Raw genomic sequence first — 26,912 nt, 5'->3', positions numbered from 1 at the left:
CACCAGACACATAACAGTAATTAAAATGATTAGCCTTTTGCTTGACTACAATATCAAACAGTTAATAATGTGTTGTTAATGTTACACAAACCATGTTCCTGTTCGCAAGTCAGACAGCTGCCTTCAACAATCAGTGTCCTTAGAAACACTTTGAACAACTCAGAACATCATTGGAGAAAGGCATGTAATTCATAATAACATCATTATATACATCATACACCTGCTATATTGCCAAATATACCAGATTTTTATATAAACAGAAAAATATACCGTGATATTCTCTAGAGACTCTTCTGCTTCAGATCAGTCATGGTTATTGATATGCTAAACCCCGTCGGCACGTTGACATGATTGGATTCAAGGTAGTTTGTGACATCAGAAATGCCAGCGATTTTAAACTGACTCACTGCAGTTTTAAATACTCAGAAATGGTGCTGAATTTGCACATAGTTTGTCTTAAAGCATATTAAAAACCACATGGACATATAGACAACATTAAAAACTTGATTTTCACCACAGGGGGACTTTAACACTTTGGATTTCTTAGAATTTTGACACACTAAAGATTGATCTCATAATCTTTAAAATGAACATTTGTCTATAATGCAGCTTCACAGACCTCAAACTCCATCTTTGTCTGCAATGAACAGCAAATGCTGATTTAAATAGTGAGACTGCACTAATACTTTTTTATAATAGAAAAACACTTGTAACTCACCAATCATATGCCACAAACTGAGCACAAATAATGCGTCAACCATTTCCAGCTGAAAAGCTCACAGAATACTAATATTAACTATATAAACAATAAAATTAACACTCTTCAGTTCTAGTCACAAAGGAAACATGTAGCGCAGTTACAGATCTCTTAGCTTTAGGCGGAGAGTTTGTTGTTGTTTTATGGCAAGAGGGGAAGGGTAATTTTTTGCCTTTATTTGACAGGACAGATGAGAGACAGGAAGCAACGGGGAGGAGATCAAGAAACAAAGCGCTAAGAGTAATGCTAGTGCCAAAAGGTAAGAGCTTATGTGCTGCTGGCCAACAGATTAAAAGGAATTAACAAATCCAACACAGACAATAGGTGACTAATTTGTAGTCATAAGGCCAGTTCCTTTCTTTCACTGTAAAAATGGCAATAATAGTAATAAAAATATTAAATGAGAAAGTGTCTTTGGAACTTTATTCTGCATGGCCACACATTACATCATCACTGCTTACACAAGATAAATGATTTCAAATAGTTAAAGTAAATATATAAAGTGAAATATTTTTGTCCATTAAAACCAGCCTAAGGAGTTTTGACCTTTTACTCTGTACTCTGTACTCACATGAACTGATTTAAATATGTTTTTATTACATTAATGGATCTTGAGAGAGGAAATGTCATTGCTGGCTATGCAGGCCTCACTGAGCCATTGTATTTCATCAAAAATATCTTTATTTGTGTTCTTAAGATTAATGAAGGTCTTACAGGTGTGGAACGACATGAGGGTGAGTAATAAATGACAGAATTGTCATTTTTGGGTGAACTAACCCTTTAAATGGCTTTAAAAGGTAGGTGATGTCATGTTTTATTCTACAACATTAAATCATCAGTATTAACCTCCCCATGATTTTTTTTAAAGCCGTTATGTGTCTTGAAAATGATGGTTGCTAACAAGTGTCTAAATGGGACAACAAAGGCTGTCAGTGACATTAAACGTCATCACACCGAACAGGTAAGATCAGTCCTCCTTTACAGGTATGGATATTATTGAGCTCTTTAAAACTATTGTGATTCAAACTTCAGGGAAAATGTTTTCAGATAAAGGCTGAAAGAGTGTCAAGTGGTGTGACATTGAAATTGTGCGACTGTGGTGTAGCTCACTTCAGACTCATAGCAATGCCTCAAACTGACGAATATGTAAAAATAAACAGGAATTTTCAGACTTTTGAGCGACTCGTTACTATTGTACACATTTTCATGTTAATTATAATTCAAATGGATTTTGTTTTATTAACCACATTATTATCATTGCTATTTGTCTGAGAGGGACACTTGATTAATTTTGAAAAAGGTCAGAGGCTCGAGCACCAATATTGCTGTTTAACAGGCATGACGGCATTTACCTCCCTGCTGGAAATAAACCAGTCTTGGCTGGTCTTAGCTGGTTTAATATGGAAGTAGCTGGTTTAAGCTGGTGATCTTCAGACTGCAGAAGTCATTAAATGTTGAATTTTCAGTTAAATTTGAGGAAACCGCCTAAATATTCCTTGTGTTGAGCTATTTCAATTACTTTTGTTTCATGAGTTCATTCACTGAACAGACTGTACTTTTTGCCAATAAACCTGATTTACAGAGGGGGTTGAATAATTTTGACTGACATTATCTACAGATTATTTGGCTTTTGCACATGACCTGACCTACAAAAGAAATAAAAGTGCTTGTCATAACATGTCCACAATGACCAGAGAGAGAGAGCAGATAAGATCTTGACACTTCACTCAAAAATAACTCTAAACACATGTATCAGGGCTCAGTGTGTCTCTGCTGAAATAAACATGTCTGTTTCCTGTAATACTAAAAGCCAAAGATAGTTCTGCAAATTTGAAAACATTTGCTTTCAAAATTTTAAAATTAAAATTTATCTCATTAAACTACGGTGACAAAAATTAACATAAAACCGAAAACCATAAATTAGTTGTTAATTTTCATTTATCAATAGTAATTTTTATAGCTTGCTATCTAAAAACTATGCATGAGAGTTAGTCTTCAGATCCACAGCGAGTCAATAGTTGAGATTGTACTTCCTGCTAAAGGGGTTCAGTTGTTGAATGACCAACACCCTCTTTGTTGGATCAGCTAGTAAAAGCATCTCTCTACAATCCCTCTTTATTGTTCTTTTTGCCTGACGTCATGTAGTTCACAACATGCAATTGTACTCAGGACTGAACTCGGACTTAAGCCAGAATCCAAGACTATATTTTTTTATGTCCAAGTGCTCCTGAAAGTAGCCTTTGACTCACACTTGAGACAGACTTGAGTCCAAATCTTCTTCAGTTCAAGTGCTACAACACTGGTATAAAGTGGTATATTGTTGGACAATTTCAGAGCACTGCTTCCTGTTTGACAAAAGAGCAAAGTAAAGCAAGTGCAAATGCTGTTTTTAAAGGCAATTTAAAATGATAAATTAACTCTATTATTGTTTTATTTGGATACATTTCAAAATTTAATTAAATAAACAGTTTAAAAATCTATTTTATATAAAATACTATTTTATAAAAATACATATTTTTATACTTTTTCAGATATTATCTGTCATACAGTGTGTAATTAAAGCAAAGAAAACATTCTGAAGTGCCTGAAATTAGTCGCCAGTAATTAAAGTGAAACTTTACTGTGCGGGTTTGTGAAAAATCTGCATAATTCCAGCATATGGTCTTCATTGGCTGCCCACAAACAAACTGGGCGACGGGGCAAACAGGTTTTTATTCAACAAGACAATAAATAGTTGTTCAGTATCCTGTGTGTGTTTGTTCTTGTTTTTTTGTCAAACAAGAACAATTAATTAGTTGAATGTGCGACTAACAGTGTTGGGTCAGTATATTACTCTAAAAAAGTAATTAATTTCAGGGCTCCAGACTGAATAAATGGTTGGATTTTGATCTTTTTTTTCTGCCAGAGTGACTAAATTTTGTCAGAGGCCACACTGGTGCGAGCACCACATTGCACAACTGATCAGAGCTGCCATTTCTGTTGCATATGAGAAACATCAAACGAAAGTGAAACGAAACTGCGCTACTCATTTAAGCTGTGCAGCGCTTAACTCTAGGGGAGTTGAAAAATGAGCCTGTTTTCAAAAAACAGTGGAGTGTTCCTTTAATGCAGTAATTCTTACTGAAACTGTGGTATTGTGGTAGAAATACTCGAACACTTTTGCATTCATTAATTTCAGGGTTCATACAAACTTTTGAAAGTGAAATTCAAGCATTTTTCAAGGACTTTTTAGAGTTCTTCACACTTTTTCCAGCACTTAAAACCTCTAAATATGATCCTATTTTAATGTGATGATTTGTAAAACTAAAAGATTAAGGAAATCTAACACTTCTAGGCAAACAAAACTTAAAAAGGGACATGAAATTACCACTAGATGGCGGCAGAGAAGGACTTATGGCATTTACACTTTTGAGCTGCAGTCTTTTTTTTTTAAAAAATGCTTTATTCAGTAACAAAAAATAACAGAAGCAAGAAATTCAGTAAAAACATACATTGCAAAACATTACATTACACCCTCCAATGATTTAATGACAAATCTCAAATTTAAACTGTATTAAACTAGGTGTATTTTTTGCCCACCGACATTTATGAATATGATATTTCCCTAAAATAATAAACAAAACTAATTTTCTTTTCTAAAGGCTTATCATGAAAAAAATAAAATATTTTTGTCCTCCAGATTAATGTAAGTTCCAGAGATGATCTTAAAAAAAACAACTCAAAATCACACCAGAACAATTTAGTGCAAATACACTCAAAAAGAGATGATAAATAGTCTCATCATACAGATTACAAAACAGACATTTCAAATCAATATCTTTCTTAAATCTTTTTATAACCTGATTAACTGGGTAAATACAATGAATAATCACTTTATTATTGGGTATTTATTGCCTAGGCAAGTATCGCACGTCAGAATCTCGCGAGAATTAGTGTATGTCACCAGGTAATTCTCACCTACTTTTATGAATACTAGGGATTCAGACATACTTATTCGCTCGCCTACTGCTCTTTTCATACTAGGGAAGTATGTGGTTTTGGACACACATTGGACACATTTGGACATTCTCTCATACTTAAATTTCATAATAAAAATCCTTAGACTATAAAAGAGAGAGAAACTTCTCCATTATACACAAACACAAGATCCTCGTTCAGTGTGAGAAACAAACACTGATTCATAATCAGCATCTATTGATGAATCTCCTGCAAATTTCTGTTTATTCCTTTTGAGCTTCAGCAGGTTTTACAACTGAAGAATATAAAATGTGGAAAGTAACAGTGCAAGAGTATCAAATAAAAAACAAGTAAACAAGAACAAAAGTATTCACATGTTAAGTTTAGCATGAGATTATTTCTGCTAAATTCTGTAAAAGTGTAACAATTATCAAGTGTTCATACAGAGCACACATGCTAAATTACATTAAATCAGTCTTGACTCTTAATACAGGAATATATCACTGTATATGACTACTAAAAGTTTAAAGATTAAGGAAAAATAACACTTCTAGGCAAACAAAACTTTAAAAAAGACATGAGATTACCACTAGATGGCGGCAGAGAAGCACTTATGGCATTTACACTTTATTATTGGGGTGTTTCTTGCCTACTCTTTTTTTGAATACTGAGGTTTCAGACATAATACTCTTTTCACTGTTTTACGTGTTTTAAGTGTTACATCAACTTCATAATAAATGAAAGCACATTTATTTAACAATGCCAAATCAAATGATATTCTCACTCATCACTTTCACATGTCAAAAGCACACATGGGTAAACTTCAACCACTGTTAATATGTATTCTGTCGTGGTGAATACAAGATACTGCTGTTGGGAGTTTTCAAAACGTGCTTTCAGCTTCTTGACCATCATCAGCATCTGTGAGAAAATATAGAAGAAAAAATTAAAAAAGGAGAAATAACATTAAATTAACATTAACATGCTGAGTGTTATCAACACAGATTCAGAGTCCTGCTGTAACAATTACACAATTTGTTATTGATAAATTTATTCTCTCAGCTGACCAATACATTAACAGTAACTGTTGTAAAGAGAGCCAGGAGTGTAAAAATTACATTTTCAATGTCACAACATTAATATCTGAATAAAAGCCAGTGTGTCGCACAGAGAATATTTGTAAGGATAGTGAAGTCAGAAAAAAGATTAAAAAATTAATAATTAAAACCAGATCAAGGTCATTTCTGTCATTATATTTGTATTAATGAAGTTCAGAAGTTCTTCAGAAGAATCAAGATCAGTTCAGCCTTTAAAATGTCTATATTGATGGTGTTTCTTGTCAAGGTTATTAATATCTGAATAAACTTGATAAAGTCACTAAATACACAAACACCAAATGCTGCTGAAATAAAAGACAGATCATGTCTGCGATAGCTGTTTGATTTTTCTACAGACAGAAGCTCACAGTATCAGTGACAGTCTTCTGTTATTCTTCATTAAAAACAGAAACACTGTTAATTACAGCTTGTGGAAACAAAACAAAACAAAAAAAACTTGATTATGGTTATTTATTTAAAAAACAAAATATCTTCATATTTGTCTCTTGCTAAATGATCTGTATGTGATACTTACACATTTGTCTTGATTGTCTATACTTCTTCCAGTAAAAAACAGCTGCAGCACAAACCAGAGCAATGGACCCACATATTCCTGACACAATTTTTTTAACTTTAGAACCTGAAAACGGACGTGGATCTGTGACAATAAAGACAGACATTAGTGTGAAAGTGTCGGATCTATAACAAACACTATAAACATCAGCTCTGTATAACCTGAGTGAAGATCTGATCTTAACAGATGCATCTTTTCCAACTTATTTCACCATAACATTGTTCACAGAGCACACATCTAAAGACTTGAAGCACTCACAATTGAGAGTAACACTGAAGATCTTCTGTAATGTATATGTTCTCTTGATGATCTTCACTTTATAAACTCCTGACACTTCAGTGTTGATGTTCTTGACTGTGAGATCTCCAGATATGGGGTTCAGTTGCAGTCTGTCTTTAAATCTCACATCATCTTTGTTATAAATTAATATTTTATTCTTTATGTCAGTTTTTGCTAAAGCAGTGTCTTGAGGTCCAAACGTCCACTCGATTACATCGTCTTCTGGTTTATAAGTAATTCTAGTCTGTAGAGTGACAGATTTTCCCTTCATCGCTGACCTTTTCTTCACTCCATCATCACTAAACACACCTGGAATACAATCAGGACCAGTTTGAAAAGAAGAAGAAAAAGTAGTAGTAGTTATATGCATTTCTATAATATTGTTGTACAATAATTGCAGTAAACATATACAAAAAAAGAATTGAATAGAATAGAAGGATTTACAAACATCTATAAACTAAACTGATCAGAGTTACTGCTTAAGAGAATAAAGATGAGCAAGTTCTGTTCAGAAACATTCACCAGTGATCACGTCGATTAGAAATAATAACCTGCAGTGATGTGTGCTAAAATACTCTCATGACAGACAAGCACCAAAGTTAATTAGAAAGATATAAAGATATGTGACAAAGAGTTATGAACAGTAAAAATGCATCCAGTTTACTGGTAAATAAGCACTCGATCGCTGGCTCTGTGTGATATGACTTCTCTCTTCCAACCCTAAACGCCCCTGACTGATACTGTGGTAAGATATTCTTCCTCAAGGGGTGCTTCACAAACCAGAATGATGAATACTCATAAAGATAGACAAATTCTCAAGGAAAAGAAAGAAGAAGAAAAAAGGTCCACCTGTGACTCAAAAGTTCTTTAAATGCCTCTGAAATTGAAGTTAACATTTCAACAATTTGACACACATCTGCATGTTCACATCTGATGTTGGTTAATGGTCACATGCAGGCAAACAAATAAAATGTCACCATTTTAGTATGTTTTATTTTGGTTGTTTTTATTTTAAAATAGTTTATTAGGGGTTCAAACACGTAGTGCTGAAACTCTGTAATTAGGGCCCAAGCCAATGTAATGGTGAAGGGCCCTTTTGTTTTTCTAAGGAGAATTATTTTTTTTTCCATCATCCGGGGCTTTTGGGGGGCTTTAACATGCTCAAAACTCTTGAAAATTGGCACACACATTGGAATCTGCGGCCATTAGGATGCCACAAAGGATGGGACCCGGCTGTGGCAGGGGGGCTCGACAGCGCCTCCTTGAATGGTGTTTACAAAACCTGGTCCATGTATCAAACATGCTTGCATGTATTTGTTTGAAACTCTGTACTCATATAGACCTCATCAGGCCGAACAACTTTCATGCTCTAAGTTATATGCCACCTCAACAGGAAGTCAGCTATTATGGGTTGTTTGAAAAACGCACGCTCTGGAATTTGATATACTCCTCCTAGGCGACTAATCCGATCACCACCAAAGTCGGTCAGCATGAAGTCAAGACATTGAGGATGTAAAACTGCGAGTGGATTTTTGATATCTCGAACAGTTTGGTCGTGGCGAGGCAACGAATTTATGGCGAGAAAAGGGAAACAGGAAATGTGTTATAACCTCTGCATACATTGATTGATGTTTATAAAACTTCAGCGGTGTGCTTATTGTAAGAAGCCGATCACATGGATGTGACTATTGTGAGTCAAAGTTATAGCGCCATCAAGTGGCAGCAGGAAGTGTGTTACTTTCAAAATGCTTTAAGATCACTCAAATTTTTACCCAATTTGCTTCAAACGTCATTAGAATAATGTCAACAAATGAAGACCTGTAAAAAGATTTTTAATATTTTTCTAACACTGTTGCCATAGTAACAGATCAAACTTCAATATTTGTTTTGGATGGGTTTGAGACACTTAGCATGCTTCAAATTGCATGAAACTCGACTCATATGTCAGGATTGTCATCCAGTAGACATGGGCAAAGCCTCAAAAACGGGCAGGAAGGAGGGCCTCTATAGCGCCACCTTTTGAAAAAAGTGGGGGGTTAGTTTAACCTACAGTCACCAAACTCGACACACATATTGTTCTCATTAAGCCGGACAACTTTCTAATTTACAGTCATTAGCTCTGACCAACAGGAAGTCCAATATTTTGGTTTAAATGTGGATTTTTTCACCCTCTCTCTGTGGCACCCCCCTCCCCCTCACTCCCTCCTCACTCTCTCAGTCTGACTCTGTGTGTGCGTGAGAATGTGTGTGTGTGTGTGTGTGTGTGTGTGTGTGTGCGCGCGTGTGTGTGTGTGTGTGAGGGTCTCTGTCTGTGTCCCTCTCTGTACTTGTTTTGACTATGAGGACCAAATGTCCTCACTTATTCTGTGGAATACTTTCACAACCCACTAGTGAGGACATTTGACTGGTCCTCACTATTTTAAAAGGCTTATAAATCAGCCAAAATATGTTTTTATTTAAATCTAGTGATGGTTACATGTTTCTGTGATGGGTAGGTTTATGGCCCCGGTATACTTCAAACAAAATTGAAGAATGAACTGATGTGAAAATATGAACAAACTGGATATCCGCTTTATAGTACAAAATGAAGTTGTGCTTGTTGGCGCTGCCATCTCAATTAGAGCTAGGTAACCGGTAACATGACGAAGGATTAACTTACAACTCAGACATTATCTGGCGTTTAGCCTGCACGCTCGCACAAGAGAGCAGCGGCCTTTTTATTAATGATTGCACACCTGTGTATATTACTCCTCCCACTTCATGGAAAACAGATCACAGTCAATTAAAGAACATATACAATTACATATGTCAACAATGAGGCACTAACACTGTTTTTCATGTTTGACACTGTAAAACTGCTTGATTTTAAGCAATCTGTTGAATAAAGTGCTACATGAAGACGTGACGTGACTGGAGTGCTAGAGCTCGTGCTAACATTCCCATGCTGTTATGATCAGATGCTTTTCTTATGCTTTCTATAATAAATGCTTGCTGTTTTCTCATTTTCGTTGTGTTTATTTTGTTACTGAGAAGAAAGTGCATGGGCATATTTACATATTCATCTAATTGTCTCCCTCAGCAGTGTGGGTGGCGCCAGAAGTTCATTTACAGTTTATCGCTGGTCAAGCATTTAGGTCATTTTACTCCTAAATGAGAACGAAAAAGAACTTTGATTGAAGTAAACCAGGCCCTTCAGGAGTAGGGGTTGGGTTAGGTGATAGAAAATATCATTGACCCGATTTAAAATCAATGGAAGTCTATGCAATGTCCTCACAAAGACAGCAATACAAACCTGTGTGTGTGTGTGTGTGTGTGTATTTTTGATGAACTTATAGAAATATTGAACTGCAAATGATAACTTCACACTCATTTGAAATTGAACCATGACATTATATCACTATTTGGACGTTACTACTTTTCAAATGTTATTTGAGTTACAATTATTATTACCAACACCTGTGATTTCATGTTCTGATTCATACAAGACTAAATCTTTGTTTTGTTTTGTTTTTACAAAGGAGAGTGTGTGTTTTCTCAACATGGATGTTATAGAAAGTCATGTGCTGTGTTTGCAAACATCATGTACAATGCATGCCTTTAAATTATTTATTGATATAATTCAAATTTATTAAAAAATCACTATTTAAGTAAATTTCACTTGATTTTATAAAAGTGTCTGTTTAAAATAAACTTGCATAAGTGAGCAGAAAAATTTAGACATGTACCTTACTATTACCTGAGACTGATATTAAAATCATCTTTGCAGGTTCTGTGATTTGACTCTATTTATTCATTTTATAATTTTTTATACCACACATATTGAAATTTAATGAAAGCATGGTTTTGGAGCATAAGACTGTTGCACAAACGATAGTTCAGGGAGGTTTTAAATGCATATTGCCTGCTGTGCACAGTTGCCCTGAAGCCACCATGTTGGCGGTGCAACCGGGCTTGGGCCCGCCATCGCTGCTTGCAGCTATATTTGTAATTGTAATTTTAAGAATTTTATTATTTTTCTTCCGCCGTAAAACTGATCATGTAGACCAAACCGTAAGGCTTAGAGATTTGAAACTTGGCCAGATGGTCTCAGTTTGGGGAGACACTGACAGAGTATGACCCCAATTGGCCAATAGGTGGCACTACAGCTAACAAAAAAGCAAAACTGCTCATAACTCCTAGATCATTTGTTGTAGACTCAAGTGCCTTATATTGTTGGAAACTTTGGCTCAAAAAGTATATCTCTGATTTCATTTGCGCCTGGAAAAAAATTCTGCCATTTTGAATTTTGTCCATGACCTACTTTTACAAACTAGTTAGTCGTAGATTTTTCGCCCAATCAGAACCAAACCAGTGCAGAAATGTTCTCTGGAGACTAAATATCAAAAAAAGTTGTAATTTTAATTCACGGTTGCTAAGGGGCGTCAAAACATTCAAAATGGGCGGGGCCACTATTACTAAAATGGCTATAACTCGTGAACAGAATGAGATATTTTCACCAAACTTGGTACACTTGTGTATGGGCTCAATTTGTTGTCATAGTAAAAACAAATTGCACTTTGTGGTGGTATAACGTGAAAAGAAGCATGAAAACATCTATAACTACACAACCGTTAGTCCGATTGACGTGAAAATTGGCATGCGGTGTCCTGGTCCAGGGACGTTGAAAGCAAGATTTTTGAAAGGGGGGTGTTCACAAGTTTACACTAGATCCAGGCAAGACAAGATTAAACTTGTAATTACTTGCAAAAGAACTGCCTACAACATTCTAAAATCTGCAAGTTTAATGCGACATGTAATCTATGTATCGTTTCTTTTCCAACTATTATTTTTCCAGTCATAGACCAGCGCTAAGGCGCTGACAAGAATTCACGTGCACAAAAGAGAGTTTGCTCTTTTCCCAGTTGACCTGAAGGCCCAACTGGCTGAGGTGACTGAGCACCAAGTCCTTGTGTTTGCATAACTGACCCTGAGAGTGAGCTAGTATGAGCCAGTCATCAAGATAGTTGTGGATGCAAACATCTCCGGGTCGCCCGTCTCAGGGGTGATTTTTCACCGACCACTTAAACAACAGCAGAGACGGATAGGGTCGTCTCCCTGCGATGGACACAGTAGAGCAGGCTGTGCCTGAGTTTTTTTTTTTTTTGCAGGGGACGACACCCTTGCACGAGCAGACCGAGGGGCGGCCCAGGAGGAACTCAATGGTTTGTCGGGGGAAGTTCCCTGGCCTGCTGCTAACTGAGAAGAACTGCTGGGATCAGTCCCCGACAGTGTCGCCGAACACAGCGCCAGTTCCATTTTTTCCGTAAGTAGTGATCGCTGTATGTCCTATGCCTTCCCTATACTTACCTTTATTTATAAGCGCTATATAAATAAAGGTAAGTAGAATAGGGAAGGCGTAGGACATACAGCGTAAGCTTTTTGAAGAATACGTAAAGCTGAAGAACATGCAAGGCGATCATTTGTGTTTATAAAGCATATACAGTTGTATTATTTTCAAAAATGACCGATGGTTTTTCTAGATAAGACCCATATTCCTCGTCTGGTATCATTTAAAGCCCTTTGAAGCTGCACTGAAACTGACATTTGGACCTTCAACCGTTTGGAGGCCATTGAAGTTCACTATAAGGAGAAAAATCCTGGAATATTTTCATCAAAAAACCTTCATTTCTTTTCGACTGAAGAAAGAAAGACATGAACATCTTGGATGACATGGAGGTGAGTAAATTATCAGGAAAATTTTATTTGAAAGTGAACTAATCCTTTAAAGGCCTTAAAGCACCTGAACCTCGATAATAGCTGTATTTTTATTGCATCTCTATCGGTATTGCTATATTTTTATGCAATAATGAGTTTTTTATAAACTAATGAACCCCCTGCAAACTCTCACAAACCCTAGTTTTTATTTAGTGCATTTAGTAATTCTGTTCATTAAGTGTCAGTTTACATGTTTACATCATCATCATTAGACTCTACCAAAATCTTATAGTATTCATAGAAAGTTTGTGCTACTCACCGTTAAGAGTAATACGAAATTTTCTGTGTAAGATCACTCTGCCAGTGCTGATCTCCACTTCATAAACTCCAGCCTGATCATTTTGGATGTATCTGATGTTGAGGTCTCCAGTCTGACTGATCAGATTGATGTTACTCCATTTGTAATCAGCGCTGTTTAAGCGAGGAATGATGTCGCCTCCAAACCTCCACAGTATCTGATCATCTGTCTTTTTTACAGTAAGATCAGTGTGTAGAGTGACAGAATCTCCCTGCATCACTAACACTGACTTTACTCCATATACAACACGAAACACACCTGAGGAACAAACAGGAATGTTTCAAAAAGATGAAGCTTATAATGCTGCAAGTGATTTTTCCTATTTCACACTTAACACTACAATTATAACTGTTAAATCTACATGTGCTATTAAAAATGTCTGGAACCCTGAAAATATGAGACTCGAAATCTAATTTAAATGTGAACAAACTTTTCAAGATTTTCAAATTAGTATTTCAATAATTTGACAAAAATCTAATTTTCACAAAATAGTGCATTCTTCTGTAGTGCAAATGTACAAAAATATTATCTGTGTACAAATGTAGGAGAATCAAAATAATATTTTGTCTTTTCTTTTCAATTCCTGAATATAATGTTTGCTGGATAAAATATATCATATAATATTACACATCATACTATAAAATAAATCTTTCATTCTCCCTCTGTACAATTACAGTTAGTTAATGGTGAGAATATGATTCTGTTATTGGACATATGTCATATTTGGATAAATTAGAATGTAATCTGTAAACTTGTCATCAATTTCTACATATTCTCTCAAAGAATATCCTGTTTCACTCTCATATATTAGTCACATTATGGAAATAATATTGGATTGTGAATGGCATTTCACTTTGACTCTGAGCCCTCCAAAAATTGTCAATAGTAAACCTTTTATACTGCAAAGAAATTCTTGTGATTTAAATGTTTTTATGTTAAATGATATATAAATATTTTGTCAGAAAACTATATTCTATGATCACTATATGGGAAAACAATTGCATGTGCAACTCTTTTAAAAGATCCAGGATAACAATTCCTATGATAATATTATTTCCTTTACAAATATCTCACATGTTGCTCTGAACATCTTCATGTTTTTTAACATACCAACATTATTACATCTTTACCAGTTTCTGCTCATCCATTTAGTTTATTAAATAAATGAACTCTTATTTGGGTTGTGTATTATAATCATTATTCATCTTCACAGACACTCAATCCAGACACTGAGTTACTCACCACGTACAGAAACACTGAATTTCCCCCTTATAGTCCCCTTTTTGCCCCTGATCTTTAGTTGATAAACTCCAGAATCTGTGGTTTTGATGTTTGTGATGGTCAGAGATCCAGTCATCTCGTTCAACTTCAGTCTGCCTTGGAAACGTAGATTCCCAGGTACTGAGGTTTTGTTGGTTTCTCTATCAATCTCTGCTATGGTGTTGTTTTGAATCATCCACTGCAGCTTTTTGCCTGTCTGTATTTCAGTAAGACTAGTGAGTATAGTGACAGAATCTCCCTCCATCACTGACACTGACTTTACTCCATCTGTAACACCAAACACACCTCAGGATCAAAAATAAAACATATAAATTATATATATGTATTGTAGAATGTAGACCAAGGACCAAAGTTACTCTTTGCTTCTTGAAGCATAATCCAGAGACTATTGATCCCCAAATAATCCAACAGCTATTTAAAATAACTCTGTCAGGAAGAAGAAGACCCCTAAGGCTCTAATACGATATAATACTAATCTAATACTCGGCCAGAACTCTGTTGCCTTCAAGGCAAGTGTGACGTCGTGATCTACAGCAGTGTTGTGTTCACTTAACAATGTCGTCTTTAAACATGTTGTTAAACAATGTTGTTTTTAAAGATTCAGTGATAATAAAGAAACCGTGTGAGTTACTTGAATGTGATATCTCTTGATTTATATTACTACACAACAAACTGGCGATGAGGATGGCAGTCCATCTTCCTCCTACATACTTACAATGTCATGGAGAACCAACAATTGCATTTGGAATATGGATGCAAATGTTTGAGAACTATCTGCTGACACTCGTAAGCGTTGCTTCACTGCCTCCCATTTATAACACAGGACGGCCTGTTCCACTTTAAGAGAGTCTGTTATTGATTAGCGTCAGCCCCAGCAGCATATCAAAAACTGATGTCTATCATCCTCAAAGTTGTTCTCGGTGTCCAGTTTTATTTGGATATTGATATTTGGTGATTCTGCTGCCAGTCATGATGCCCACCTCAAAGCAGTGCAGCACAAACTGCAAGAAGCAGGTTTGCATCTAAATGACGAAAAATGTAAGTTCCACCAGGAGAAACTCACATTCCTGGGACATACCATTTCAAAAGAAGGACTGATGCAAGACAACAGCCACTTGGAGGCAATACAAAATGCCTCAGCTCCTTCGGATGCGTCCACTCTAAGATCGTTTCTAGGTCTTACTGCTTGGTATGATAAATTTATTCCGAGCTACGCAGCAGTTATTGAGAGATGTGCTCAGAGGAGACGCAAAATTCACATGGACCACCAAAGCACACAGAAGTTTCCAGAAAGTGAAAGAACTGATTGCAGAGAGCCCTGCATTGGCTTTATTTGACCCTGCTTTGCCCACAATTGTTACAACAGATGCTTCGGACTATGGCATAGGTGGTATCCTGACTCAGATCCATCCAGATATGTCAGAAAGGACTGTGGCTTTTGCTTCCAGAACTTTGACAGCTGCAGAGAGGAAATATTCTGTAGTTGAAGCCCTCGCTTGTGTCTGGTCCATTGAGTGCTGGAGAACGTACCTGTGGGACAAACAATTCAAATTAAGATCAGACCACCAAACCCTGACTACCCTGTTGACTACTAAGGGCATGGGACGCACTGGACTTAGAGTGGCTCGATGGTCTACCAGATTGCTCTGCTTCAATTATGACGTGGAGTACAAACGTGGAGCTGACAACCGAGTAGCCGATTGCCTATCACGAATGAAAATGAACTATGACTCTGACTCCGAACCAGAAATGGTAACTGCCATCACCACCCTGCTGTCAGCTGTTCTCAGAGACTTATATTGGTGGCCCAAGGTGGATTCGTTTGTACAGTCCACAATTGCAACCTGCGTCCCCTGCCAACTTAAAGTATTAGTCCACTTTTAAATAAGCTTTTCCTGATAATTTACTCACCCCCATGTCATCCAAGATGTTCATGTCTTTCTTTCATCAGTCGAAAAGAAATGAAGGTTTTTGATGAAAACATTCCAGGATTATTCTCCTTATAGTGGACTTCACTGGATCCCAGACGGTTGAAGGTCAAAATGTCAGTTTCAGTGCAGCTTCAAAGAGCTTTAAACGATACCAGACGAGGAATAAGGGTCTTATCTAGCAAAAAGATTGGTCATTTTCGAAAAAAAAAAACACAACTGTATATACTTTATAAACACAAAATATTGCCTTGAACGTACTTATGCTTTCTGCATTCTTCAAAACACTTACGCTCTATGTCCTACGCCTTCCCTATTCTACTTACGGGAAAAAAACGAAACTGGCGCCACGTTCGTTCCGTAAGTAGAATAGGGAAGGCGTAGGACATACAGCGCAAGCGTTTTGAAGAATGCAGAAAGCGGAAGTACATTCAAGGCGATATTTTGTGTTTATAAAGCATACAAGTTGAAACTATAATTTTGACCATCAACCGTCTGGAGTGCATTGAAGTCCACTATAAAGGAGAAAAATCCTGGAATGTTTTCATCAAAAACCTTAATTTCTTTTTGACTGAAGAAAGAAAGACAAGAACATCTTGGATGACATGGGGGTGAGTAAATTATCAGGAAAAGTTTATTTAAAAGTGGACTAATCCTTTAATGATAAGACAGCTAGAACCACACATGCACCACTGACCCAAGTTGAGTATCCAGCCGGTCCGTGGCAGAAACTGGGCATTGATGTGGTGGGTCCTTTTGAGATAGGCCCTGTTAGCTGCAGATATGCCATTACATTAATTGACTACCACTCAAATAGCCACTCAAATAGCTGCGTCTACCGTTACCAGTTTTCTGAGATCAGTGTTCAGCCAAAATGGGAATCCATTGGAGATTGTCACCAACAACAGACCTCAGTCAAACATTTCCTGCAAGAAAGAGATGTCAAGCACATTCGCACCTCCATATACCATCCTGAAGGAAATTGAGTTGTTGAGCATTAGAATAAGGTACTGAAGAATGCCATTCTGACTGTGGAGAGAGAGAGAGGGCTTGATGGACATCATTTATTGTAGAATTCTTGCAAACATAGAGTCACAAACACAAAGGAAGATTCAGTAGTGAAATATAACAGTTTATTTAGAAAAGTCCAAGCTAGGAAGAGTCAGATGAAGCATGTGCAAATAAACAGTCACTCTTAGCAGCGCAGGGACGCAATGGACAGCCGTGATCCTCCTAGGTGAATCCAGAATGAAATCCACAGAAGACAGGGACAATAATCCAGAGGAGGCAAAGAACAGGACCAGGGAGACTCAAACACAACCAGGAAACACGGTAGCAACACCAACAATCTGACAACACAGGACAGAATGCACAGGTCTTATATAGTGGTGTTGATTAGCCACAGCTGGCGCTGATCAACTAATTAGTACCATCACAGACACACACACACAGAGAGAGCGAGAACCCAGAGTGAGTCAGTGAACCCATTTTGTGACAGTACACAGCTACTCCCCATGCTACCACAGGAATGCCTCGTTTCGAGCTCTTGTTTGGGAGAAAAATAAAAACAAAATTGTCAGTCCTTCCACAGTGCAATCTGAACCCTGACATGAATGAACTGAGAAAAAAAGTAATGCAAAAGCAACAAAAGATGAAAGCATACCTGGACACAAAGTGTAAAGCAAGGATTTTGAAGCCCAGTTTCTGCTCCACTACTTGAAAGTGTCAACATCCAAGCAAAAAGGCATTGTTGTCGAAGGAAGCCAATGTGGTTGAAAGACTATGTAACTTAAGGTCTCACAGTAAGAGGAAAAAAAAAGAAAGAAACGGTCAACTCAAAGTGATAATTATTGGCTAAAGTTAAGTTGAATTGTACTGATGCACATATAAATGTTCATGTTGTACATGTTTGGTTATTAGAGCATTGTTCTGCATTTGGTGAAACGTAACAGAGAAAAGAAAAATCTAAACAGAAAACATCTCAATTATTGTTGGTAATGTTCAGTGGAATGCAGTACAGATGTAATCAATTAAGTCTGGGGGAGATGTCATATGGTAAATGCCACTAGAGGGAGTTGATGTATGATGTGGCAACTGGTATGCATGTAAGAAAAATAGAGAAGTTGTTTTTAAACATGCAGTGATCATAGAGAAACCGTGTGAGTTACTTGAATGTGATATCTCTTGATTTATATTAATACACGACAAGCAGAGAGTGGAATTTGAGGCTAATCAATCTGAATCATATCAGAATCAAAGTGCTTAAGATCCTGCTGAAGACAGTTGCTCTGAATAGACTGAGATTAATGTATGTTGATACAGTGTGGTCTTGAAAATAAATGTCTTAATTTCATTATTTTCATGTGTCAGGATTAGTTATAATGCGCTTGAATGCGGGATATATGAGATTAATACATGCTATATATATATATTTTTTAATCGTATTCACATAAAATATGCAAGTACATCTCGCTGTAGACTATTAAGGTCGTCAAGCGCCTTATATTGTTTGCTATATAAACACACACATGCACAAACAACTTACCCCCAAAACACAGTACACATATGATGGTGCTGCCATCTGTTATTATTCACAATGTGATTTATCACAGTGTCTATTTGTAGAAAGGCAATCATTTTAATATTTAAAAAAATCAGATAACAGCATGAGCGCATTTTCTGGTTGATACTGAAACCGAAGTGATGAAATCAGGGATGCAAACAGGTAAAGGCGAGTTCTCACTGAAAGCTGAGGAGTTTGCATCTATGTGGAATACAATGAAAAATGCAACAAATAGTTAAATAAATCTGACTCACCGACCACGTGTAGAAAAACCAACACGAGGAAAGAATGGTTTCTCATACTGATATCACTTCTGCCTGAATCTGAGCTGAATGACAGCAGAGATTGATGGCAGAGCTGTTGAAAAACAGAGTTGGGACACTCCCACCGACTTCCACTGGAACTAGGGAATGCGGAAGCCGACAGTTCCAGCATTGAATTCATTCATGTTCAGTGATTCCGAAGTTTGCTCGCTGGTAAATTGATGAAATTACTGCATTTTTGACATTTGAACGCATTACCTGACCTCTCGTGATTCTAGCCAATAGTTGCATTTAATGTAACCAGCTTTAGTTAATTTTTATTTGAAGATAATAACGTAAGGTGACCAGATTTCTGAAAGGGAAACCGGGGACATTTCCTATTTGAGTGGTCAAAATACCGCCAAAACAGGGACGTGCACAGGGGGGTTGCTCAGGTTGCCCGGGCAACTGCCCATATGCCCTTCTCGACTCACGTTGACTTCGGTAAAGTTGGTTTTATATTCGCACATTCGGACTTCTGATAAATTCAGACTTTCCAATAAATGTGCAATAAATTAATGTTTGCGAATTTTAAGCAGCGACATGATATTGACAACCAACGATTGTCAACTTACAACATTTTTCACAGTCGATCAAAATAGGCAAGTATTGTTTTAAAGGCATATTTACATGTGAATGTCCACTGAATGTCCAATGTAGTGTGATTAACAAGGCTATTGAATACGGATGTCCGAATGTGTGAATATAAAACCAACTTTACCGAAGTCCCACACCGAAAATGAATGGGAAAATTAAAAAATGTAGGATTTTTTTTATTTCATTTGTCAATAAATAAATAAATAAATAAATCCAGTATAAATCAGAAAATTTCTGCATTTAGATAAAGGTCTGTCCTTGACCATAAACACAAAGTGGAACGAACTTTCTATCTCGTACACGTACACACACACACACACACACACACACACACACACACACACACACACACAAACACACACATGTGTGTGACTGCAACAGAGAGCATTTTTATAGAAATTGGCAAATAAAATAAACAAAACTGGCATAAATCTGAATATTTCTACATTTAAAGTCCCCCTGTAATCAATTATTTTGTCCCTTAAAACTCATCTTTGATCACCAAAAAAAAAGATGTTTTGCATCAAATGTCTTTTAATGAATTTATTATGTAATTGGCATGATACCTTGACCTGACTAATAAATTGTTACATTTGATTTTATTCGGACTTACTCTGAAATGATTGACTTGAGTAGATTATGATGTATCACCGCTAATCTGCGACCAGAGTTAAGTACATACTAGATTTTGGACTGTATGGAGCATGGGACACAAGTTGTTATATAGGTGATTGTATGGGGCTACATGGGTACCTTTTAACAATAGCAAGCATGGGCAGCATTAATAAATTGCTTTAGCCATAACCTCTGGTTGGTGAGTTTGTGATCATGGGCCTGCATAATGAACGGCCGGTGCGACTGCGAGGACCCTCTGCGACTCTGAGATCCAAATAAACGAATACAATAAGAGTAAAGAGTTAAATAGAATAATCAGATGTCTAGATTATCATATAAATTGTCAATAATAAATTGGCATTCTAACCTAAATTTGAGGTCATAACAAAATGGAGTCAGATAGCAGTTTAACTGGATTTAAACTTCTTTGACCGAACACACAGGAAACCTTCACCTGCTCTATTAGAAACCATTGTTGGGTCATTTGGGCAGGCCTTACAGATTGTTTCTTAGTTTCTTTCTGCCTGTTAAATATGTCATTAGTTTTCACCTGTATCCAATTATCTTATCAGCTCCATCATTTGTTCTAGTATTTATACTCCCTGTTTCTTTCAGTTGTTGTTCGCTTTAGTCAATGTATGCATCTTTGTTATAGTGTTTGTAAAGAGTTTCATTAATAAAGATCCTGTTTCCTCTTCATTCTCGTCTTCATGAACTTCATTAGACACGTTACGTGACATGCATGTTAATTAATCAATTTAAATAATTTAGAATATGAGTCTGAGAGACATTATAATGATTGATATTGAGTTTTTATTAAAAAAAAAAAAAAAAATCACTTTCTGATGATGCCAAAGTCACTTTTCATGTTTACATGATTTTTTCATAATTCAATAATCAGACCAAAAATGTAGTTTTGGCCAAATGTTGATAATATCAGTCTAAAGGAAACCAAAAGGCAGAAACACTGGTTATTTCTGTCACTTCACCCTTTTTAAGTTCGTTAAGATTGTGTTCCCACATCGTTAGCAAGTTTGGGTTGCTAAATCTTGCATGACTGTCAACTGCTGAATGAATGAGTGTCACGTCCCGCTTGTTTCCTTCGAATCGGAAGACACTCGCACTTTTGATGCAAGACATCATGGGCCGTATTTTCCATTGTGCATACTTTTTTTTTTTTGATTATTGATCTGTGATGAAACACGTGTAAACCACCTCCGTCATTTCAGATTTCTGTAAGAAACAGAAACAAAAAAGGCCAGAGAAATTTGATGTTTCAGATGCAAAACCTACAGAAGCTCTTAAAGAATAAACAGAAATTTGCTGGAGATTCTTCAATAGATGCTGATTATGAGTCAGTGTTTCTCACACTGAACGAGGATCTTGTGTTTGTGTATAATGGAGGAGTTTCTGTGTCTTTTATATGCTTAGGACTTTTATTATGAAATTTAAGTATGAGAGAGTAACTTTGTGTAACAGTGACAAAAACTATTTCTTAAAAATGTTAAATATTTTTGGCATGTGGTATTAAATATGCAGTATGACCTGATACACATTTAATATGATAATATGGTATTGATATATGCTATGCAGTTATGCAATGCATTGTTCTTTAAAGGAATAGTTCACCCTAAAATGAAAAGGAGAATTTAAAGAAAAGTGTCCCTCAAATGTATGATCCCATGCAAAATGTGTTCTGAGGGTATAGGATTTGGTGAAAAACAAACCAAAGTTGAATGTAATATATTATTTAATGAAAATCCTGACCTTCTCTGTTGGTTTTCTGTTCTTGATCACTGTGATAAAGGTCTATTGAACACTCCTGATCAGCTAATCAAGGTCTAACTAGTAATCTCCAAACAGATGTGTTTAGGTAAGTTGGAGCTAAACTCTCGGGACAGTGGCCCTTCAGGACTGAGTTTGGAAACCCCTGTGCTAAAACATGTTAGCAGAATACTAATTCATGTTATCAACATGTTAAATCATGTTAGCAATTTATTAAAACATATTAGCAATGTACCAATTCATAAAATGAATCCAACATTGGTTCTGTCTTATATTTACCAGCCCTTTACCCAAACTGAGATTTTTTTTAACCCTGTGTTTTTTAGAGTGTACAAATATGAATTATCTTACCGCATCTTGTGTGTTGAATGTTGGATCAGCAAAAGTTATTTCTTCATCATGATTCTGGACTGTTTCAATAATAATGACAGACGTGTTAAAACTCTCAATCATCACTGACAGCTTTGTGTTGATATCAGTTGATGATAAACACTTGCCCTTTTCTGTTTCTCTTTGTCTCCAGCAGCAGCAGCAGCAGAGATCAACACTATTGGAGATACAGAGACTGATTCTGGAGGCTGTGGGGCTGTTTTTGGGGTTTGTGAGGTGGTTGTTGGTGCCACTGGTGAGCAGAGGGAATGTATTAATTAGACAAACCCATATAAACACTACTGTAAAAAAGTCTCGGTTTACATTTTCAAACATTGCTTTTGCCATTAACTGTAATAATCCAGTGACAACAGCCGGTGATCCATACAGAGATCTGATCTCACCACCATTGAATCTGTTTTTGGGTCACATGAAGAAACAGAAACAACTGAGACAAACTAAATCCAGGAAAAACTGTGGCAATGTCTCTGAGACTCTTGAAGAAACTGACCTGCAAAGCTACAGTACTATGAAAAGTTTTAGGCACTTGAGGATGCTTTCAAAAATAGTGTCATAAATAGATTTTATTTATCAATTAACTAAATCAAATCAATATTTGCTGTGACCATCCTGTGTGTTTAAAACAGCTTTTGTCTTAGGTACACTTGTGCATAGTTTTTCAGGTTTGCATGAAGGTTTCTTCAAGATGTCGCCACAGTTCTTCTGGATTTAGTCTGTCTCAGTTTCTGTTTCTTCATGTAATCACAGACAGACTCAACATTGGTGAGATCAGATCAAAAATCTCACTTAATGGCAAAAGGAAAGTTTGGAAATGTAAACTGATATTTCCTACTGACACACGACAGCAAAATGTATAAAACCTTAATGGCTTAAAACCATTTTTTTTTTGGTAAAAATGCTAATGTGCCTCAGACTTTTGCACAGTACTGTATATTCATAAATATAACTGGAAGTTTGAAGGATGATTTAGTATTATATTATGAAGAGAATGAGATGATTGATGCTTTAATTTTCTTCTCACCTTTAACAGTAACATTGAATCTCTTGATTGAATCTTTATTCACAGTCGTGAGAGTTAGTTGATAAAGTCCAGAGTCTGTGGTTCTGGTGTTTCTGATGGTCAGAGATCCAGTCTGTTGATCTAGATTCAGTCTGTCTCTGAATCTCTCATCGTCATATAGGGGATCGTTCCCGATCGCTCTCTTGATTCTAGCTATACGACTCTTTTCAAACCTCCACTCTATATTTTTATATGTCTGTGTTTCAGTAACATCACTGTGTAGAACTACAGAATCTCCCGCCGTCACTGAAACTCTTTTCACTTCATTTGTCTCAGCAAATGTAAACACACCTGGAGAACAAAAGCACCAACAGACACAGATGAACTTAGCGCAATGTTGAACAGATTTAGTTTCTTGAGCTTTATATGATTTAAATGTACTGTAAAGCTTTGCATTATTTTGACTGGAGGTCAATCAAGATTGTTAGAAAAAAAAGTAGCAGTAGAGTAGGAGACTTTTATGTAGAAGCTAAAAGCAACTTTCAGCAAAGTGTAAGACTAAATCTTAAGAGCTGACTGAAGTCACACTTAAGTGTTGTGAACTAAGGACTACAATGATGTCAACCCAAAATATCCGCTCTCAACCTCTGAATCGGCCAATAGTGAGTCTACAAGGGTAAAGTCACTGCAGCACCACACCAATCATTTAATGTAATTATAATAAAATCATTAATGAAGACACTGAAACTTTAATATTTAAAATTATTTTTTAAATTTTTATTAAAAATTTTTATTTGCAGTTTGCATTGTGCAAAATTTTCATGAAGTATTGATGCTGTGCAATCCTTTTCTATTGATATATGTCTCTTCATTTACAGCTGGAGCGATGATGTGAACATGAGTTTCATCAATGACTCCAACAAGGGAAGCCTGAAATCCTCATAAAAGTGGCTTGCTTTTGCTGCATGTTTTGACGGTCAGCTGGAAATTCAATGAACTGACATACAGTAATGGCCAAAAGTGATGTTTGGACAAGGAAAATTAACATTTTTACCCTTTATTCAAATATTCTTAAAAATGTTTCAAAGATTTTGTAAGCATATTGTGTAGTTGTGCTCGGAGTCAGTTGTTTTATTTGTGATAACAGTGAAACATCAAATTGTGTGGACATCATTTTAGGCCAGGCTGTCACACAAAGAAATTATGAACACATGTAAAGTCAAGAGAGGACCAATGAAATATTAATAACTGATTAAGTTGCAGTCAATGTATGCTTTTTTCCTGTGAGCTTTTTTTGTTTCATTGTATGTTTGGTGTGGTTAGAGCCACAATAGTGCTATTTAAGACTCTGCTTCCTGTGGGCTGACAGGCTCGAGTCATCACTGATGCACTGCTGCATTTTTACAGTCGCCAAAAGTGTAATTATTTCTGCAGATAGAGCATTTATTTAGAGTGGGGTTTCTTACTAGGTCAGTTACAAGAAGAAAAAAAAAAACCTTGACGATCAAGCTTATCGTTTTATCAACTCCAATGCAATATCTTTGTTGGAAAGTGTGCGGTCTCCTCCTCTCTGCTGCCATCTTGTGACTCCTAACTAGGTTATGGAGCACTGAAATAATTTAGGAGCTGAGACCTAGTCTTAAAGTCCCTCTGTAGTCAATAATGTTATCCCTTAAAACTCATCTTTGATCACCAAAATGACACATTTTTTCACATTTCCTGTGAAAAAACTGTTCATGCCTTAAAATAGCTAGAATGTAACTCTACACCCTTGCCTCATTTATTATATGTGGATCTATGAATATGTTAATTAGCCCCGCCTCCACTCACTTTTTACAACACCAGACACATAACAGTAATTAATATGATTAGCCTTTTGCTTGACTACAATATCAAACAGCTAATAATGTGTTGTTAATGTTACACAAACCTTGTTCCCGTTTGCAAGTCAGACAGCTGTCTTCAACAATCAGTGTCCTTAGAAACACTTTGAACAACTCAGAACGTCATTGGAGAAAGGCATGTAATTCATAATAACATCATTATATACATCATACACCCGCTATATTGCCAAATATACCATTTTATATCAACAGAAAAATATACCGTGATATTCTCTAGAGACTCTCCTGTTTCAGATCAGTCATGATTAATGATATGCTAAACCCTGTCGGCATGTTGACATGATTGGATACAAGGTAGCTTGTGACATTGCCAGAGATTTTAAACTGACTCACTGCAGTTTTAAATACTCAGAAATGGTGCTGAATTTGAGGTTTTGAATTTGAATTGAGGTCACTCAAAGCGCTAAGAGTAATGCGAGTGCCAAAAGGTGGGCCAAGCTTATGTGCTGGCCAACAGATTACAAGGAAGACAATAGGTGACAATAACTTGTAGTATAAGGCCAGTTCCTTTCTTTCACTGTAAAAATGGCAATAATGGTAATTAAAATATTAAATGAGAAAGTGTTTTTGGCCGCACATTATCACCACTGCATACACAAGAGACAATTTCAGATAGTTAAAGTAACATAAAGTGAAATATTTTTGTCCACTAAGACCAACCTAAAGAGTTTTGACCTTTTTTATCTGGTCAGGCTGGGAGGCCTGCATAGTCTTTCTTGGCATAAATCGAACTTGACTTTTACTGCAGAAAAACAAAGCTCAATATGTTGCACTTCCAGTTTCATTGTCTCAAGTCAATGGGTTGTTGAATGGATTTTTGGTTAAATGGATTTATAAGGTAAGTGATGTCACATTTTATTCTACACCATTAAATCATCAGTATTAACCTGCTCGTGATTTTTTTAAGCTGTTGCATGTCTTGAAAATGATGGTTGCTAACAAGTGTCTAAATGGGACACCAGAGGCTGTTGGTGACATTAAACGTCATCACACCGAACAGATAAGATCAGCCCACCTTCACAGGTATGGTTATTATTGAGCTCTTTAAATCTATTTTAATTAAAATTTCAGGGAAAATGTTTTCAGATAAAGGCTGAAAGAGTGTCAGAAGTGGTGGTGACATTGAAATTGTGCAACTGTGGTGTAGTTCACTTCAGACCGTGGAATCAGTCAGTCAACCAAAACACACACAACCCATAGCAATGCCTCATACAGAGGAATATACAAAAAATATTTAGTTCAGTTCATTCAGCTGAACAGTCTGTACTTTTTGCCAATAAACCTGATTTACAGAGGGGGTTGAATAATTTTGACTGCACATTATCTACAGATTATTTGGCTTTTGCACATGCCCTGACCTACAAAAGAAATAAAAGTGCTTGATGTAACATGTCCACAATGACCAGAGAGAGAGAGAGAGCAGATACGATCTTGACACTTCACTCAAAAGTAACTCTAAAAATAGTATGTATCAGGGCTCAGGGTGTCTCTGCTGAAATAAACACTTCTGTTTCTGTTTCCTGTAATACTAAAAGCCAAAGATAGTTCTGCAAATTTGAAAACATTTGCCTTCAAAACTCTAAAATTAAAATTTATCTCATTACACTAAGGTGACAAAAATGAACATAAAACTGAAAACCATAAATTAGTTGTTAATTTTCATTTGTCAATTGTTATTTTTATAGCTTGCTCTCTACAAACTATGCATGAGGAGAGTTAGTCTTCAGATAGTTGAGTTTGTACTGCCTGTTAAAGGGGTTCAGTTGTTGAATGACCAACATCCCTCTTTGTTGGATCAGCTAGTAAAAGCATCTACAATCCCTCTTTACAT

The 26,912-nt window shown here is 36.3% G+C and overlaps 1 protein-coding gene across 4 annotated transcripts; it reads right to left on the bottom strand.

Moving 5' to 3' along the window:
- Positions 1 to 4,573: 4,573 nt before the first annotated feature.
- Positions 4,574 to 19,105, bottom strand: LOC125254015. Of its 4 annotated transcripts, none has more exons than XM_048168368.1 (7): positions 18,743 to 19,105; positions 13,959 to 14,264; positions 12,678 to 12,974; positions 6,644 to 6,973; positions 6,349 to 6,469; positions 6,180 to 6,238; positions 4,574 to 5,635 (listed from the first exon to the last, which is right to left on the bottom strand). In XM_048168368.1, the coding sequence occupies exons 1-6, from the start codon at positions 18,930 to 18,932 to the stop codon at positions 6,229 to 6,231; spliced, it is 1,254 nt and encodes a 417-aa protein (XP_048024325.1). In that variant the 5' UTR covers positions 18,933 to 19,105; the 3' UTR covers positions 4,574 to 5,635; positions 6,180 to 6,228. The 4 variants fall into 4 exon arrangements, with proteins under 4 accessions (XP_048024325.1, XP_048024327.1, XP_048024324.1 ...); XM_048168370.1 differs by lacking the exon at positions 6,180 to 6,238 and adding an exon at positions 14,713 to 15,527 and having other exon boundaries at positions 6,347 to 6,469; positions 18,743 to 19,097; XM_048168367.1 differs by lacking the exon at positions 6,180 to 6,238 and having other exon boundaries at positions 6,347 to 6,469; positions 18,743 to 19,101.
- Between the last annotated feature and the right edge of the window lie 7,807 nt (positions 19,106 to 26,912).

This window comes from Megalobrama amblycephala, linkage group LG19, assembly GCF_018812025.1.
Source record: "Megalobrama amblycephala isolate DHTTF-2021 linkage group LG19, ASM1881202v1, whole genome shotgun sequence".
Classification (NCBI taxonomy): Eukaryota; Metazoa; Chordata; class Actinopteri; order Cypriniformes; family Xenocyprididae; genus Megalobrama; species Megalobrama amblycephala.
This window is presented reverse-complemented; position numbering and strand designations above follow the sequence as displayed.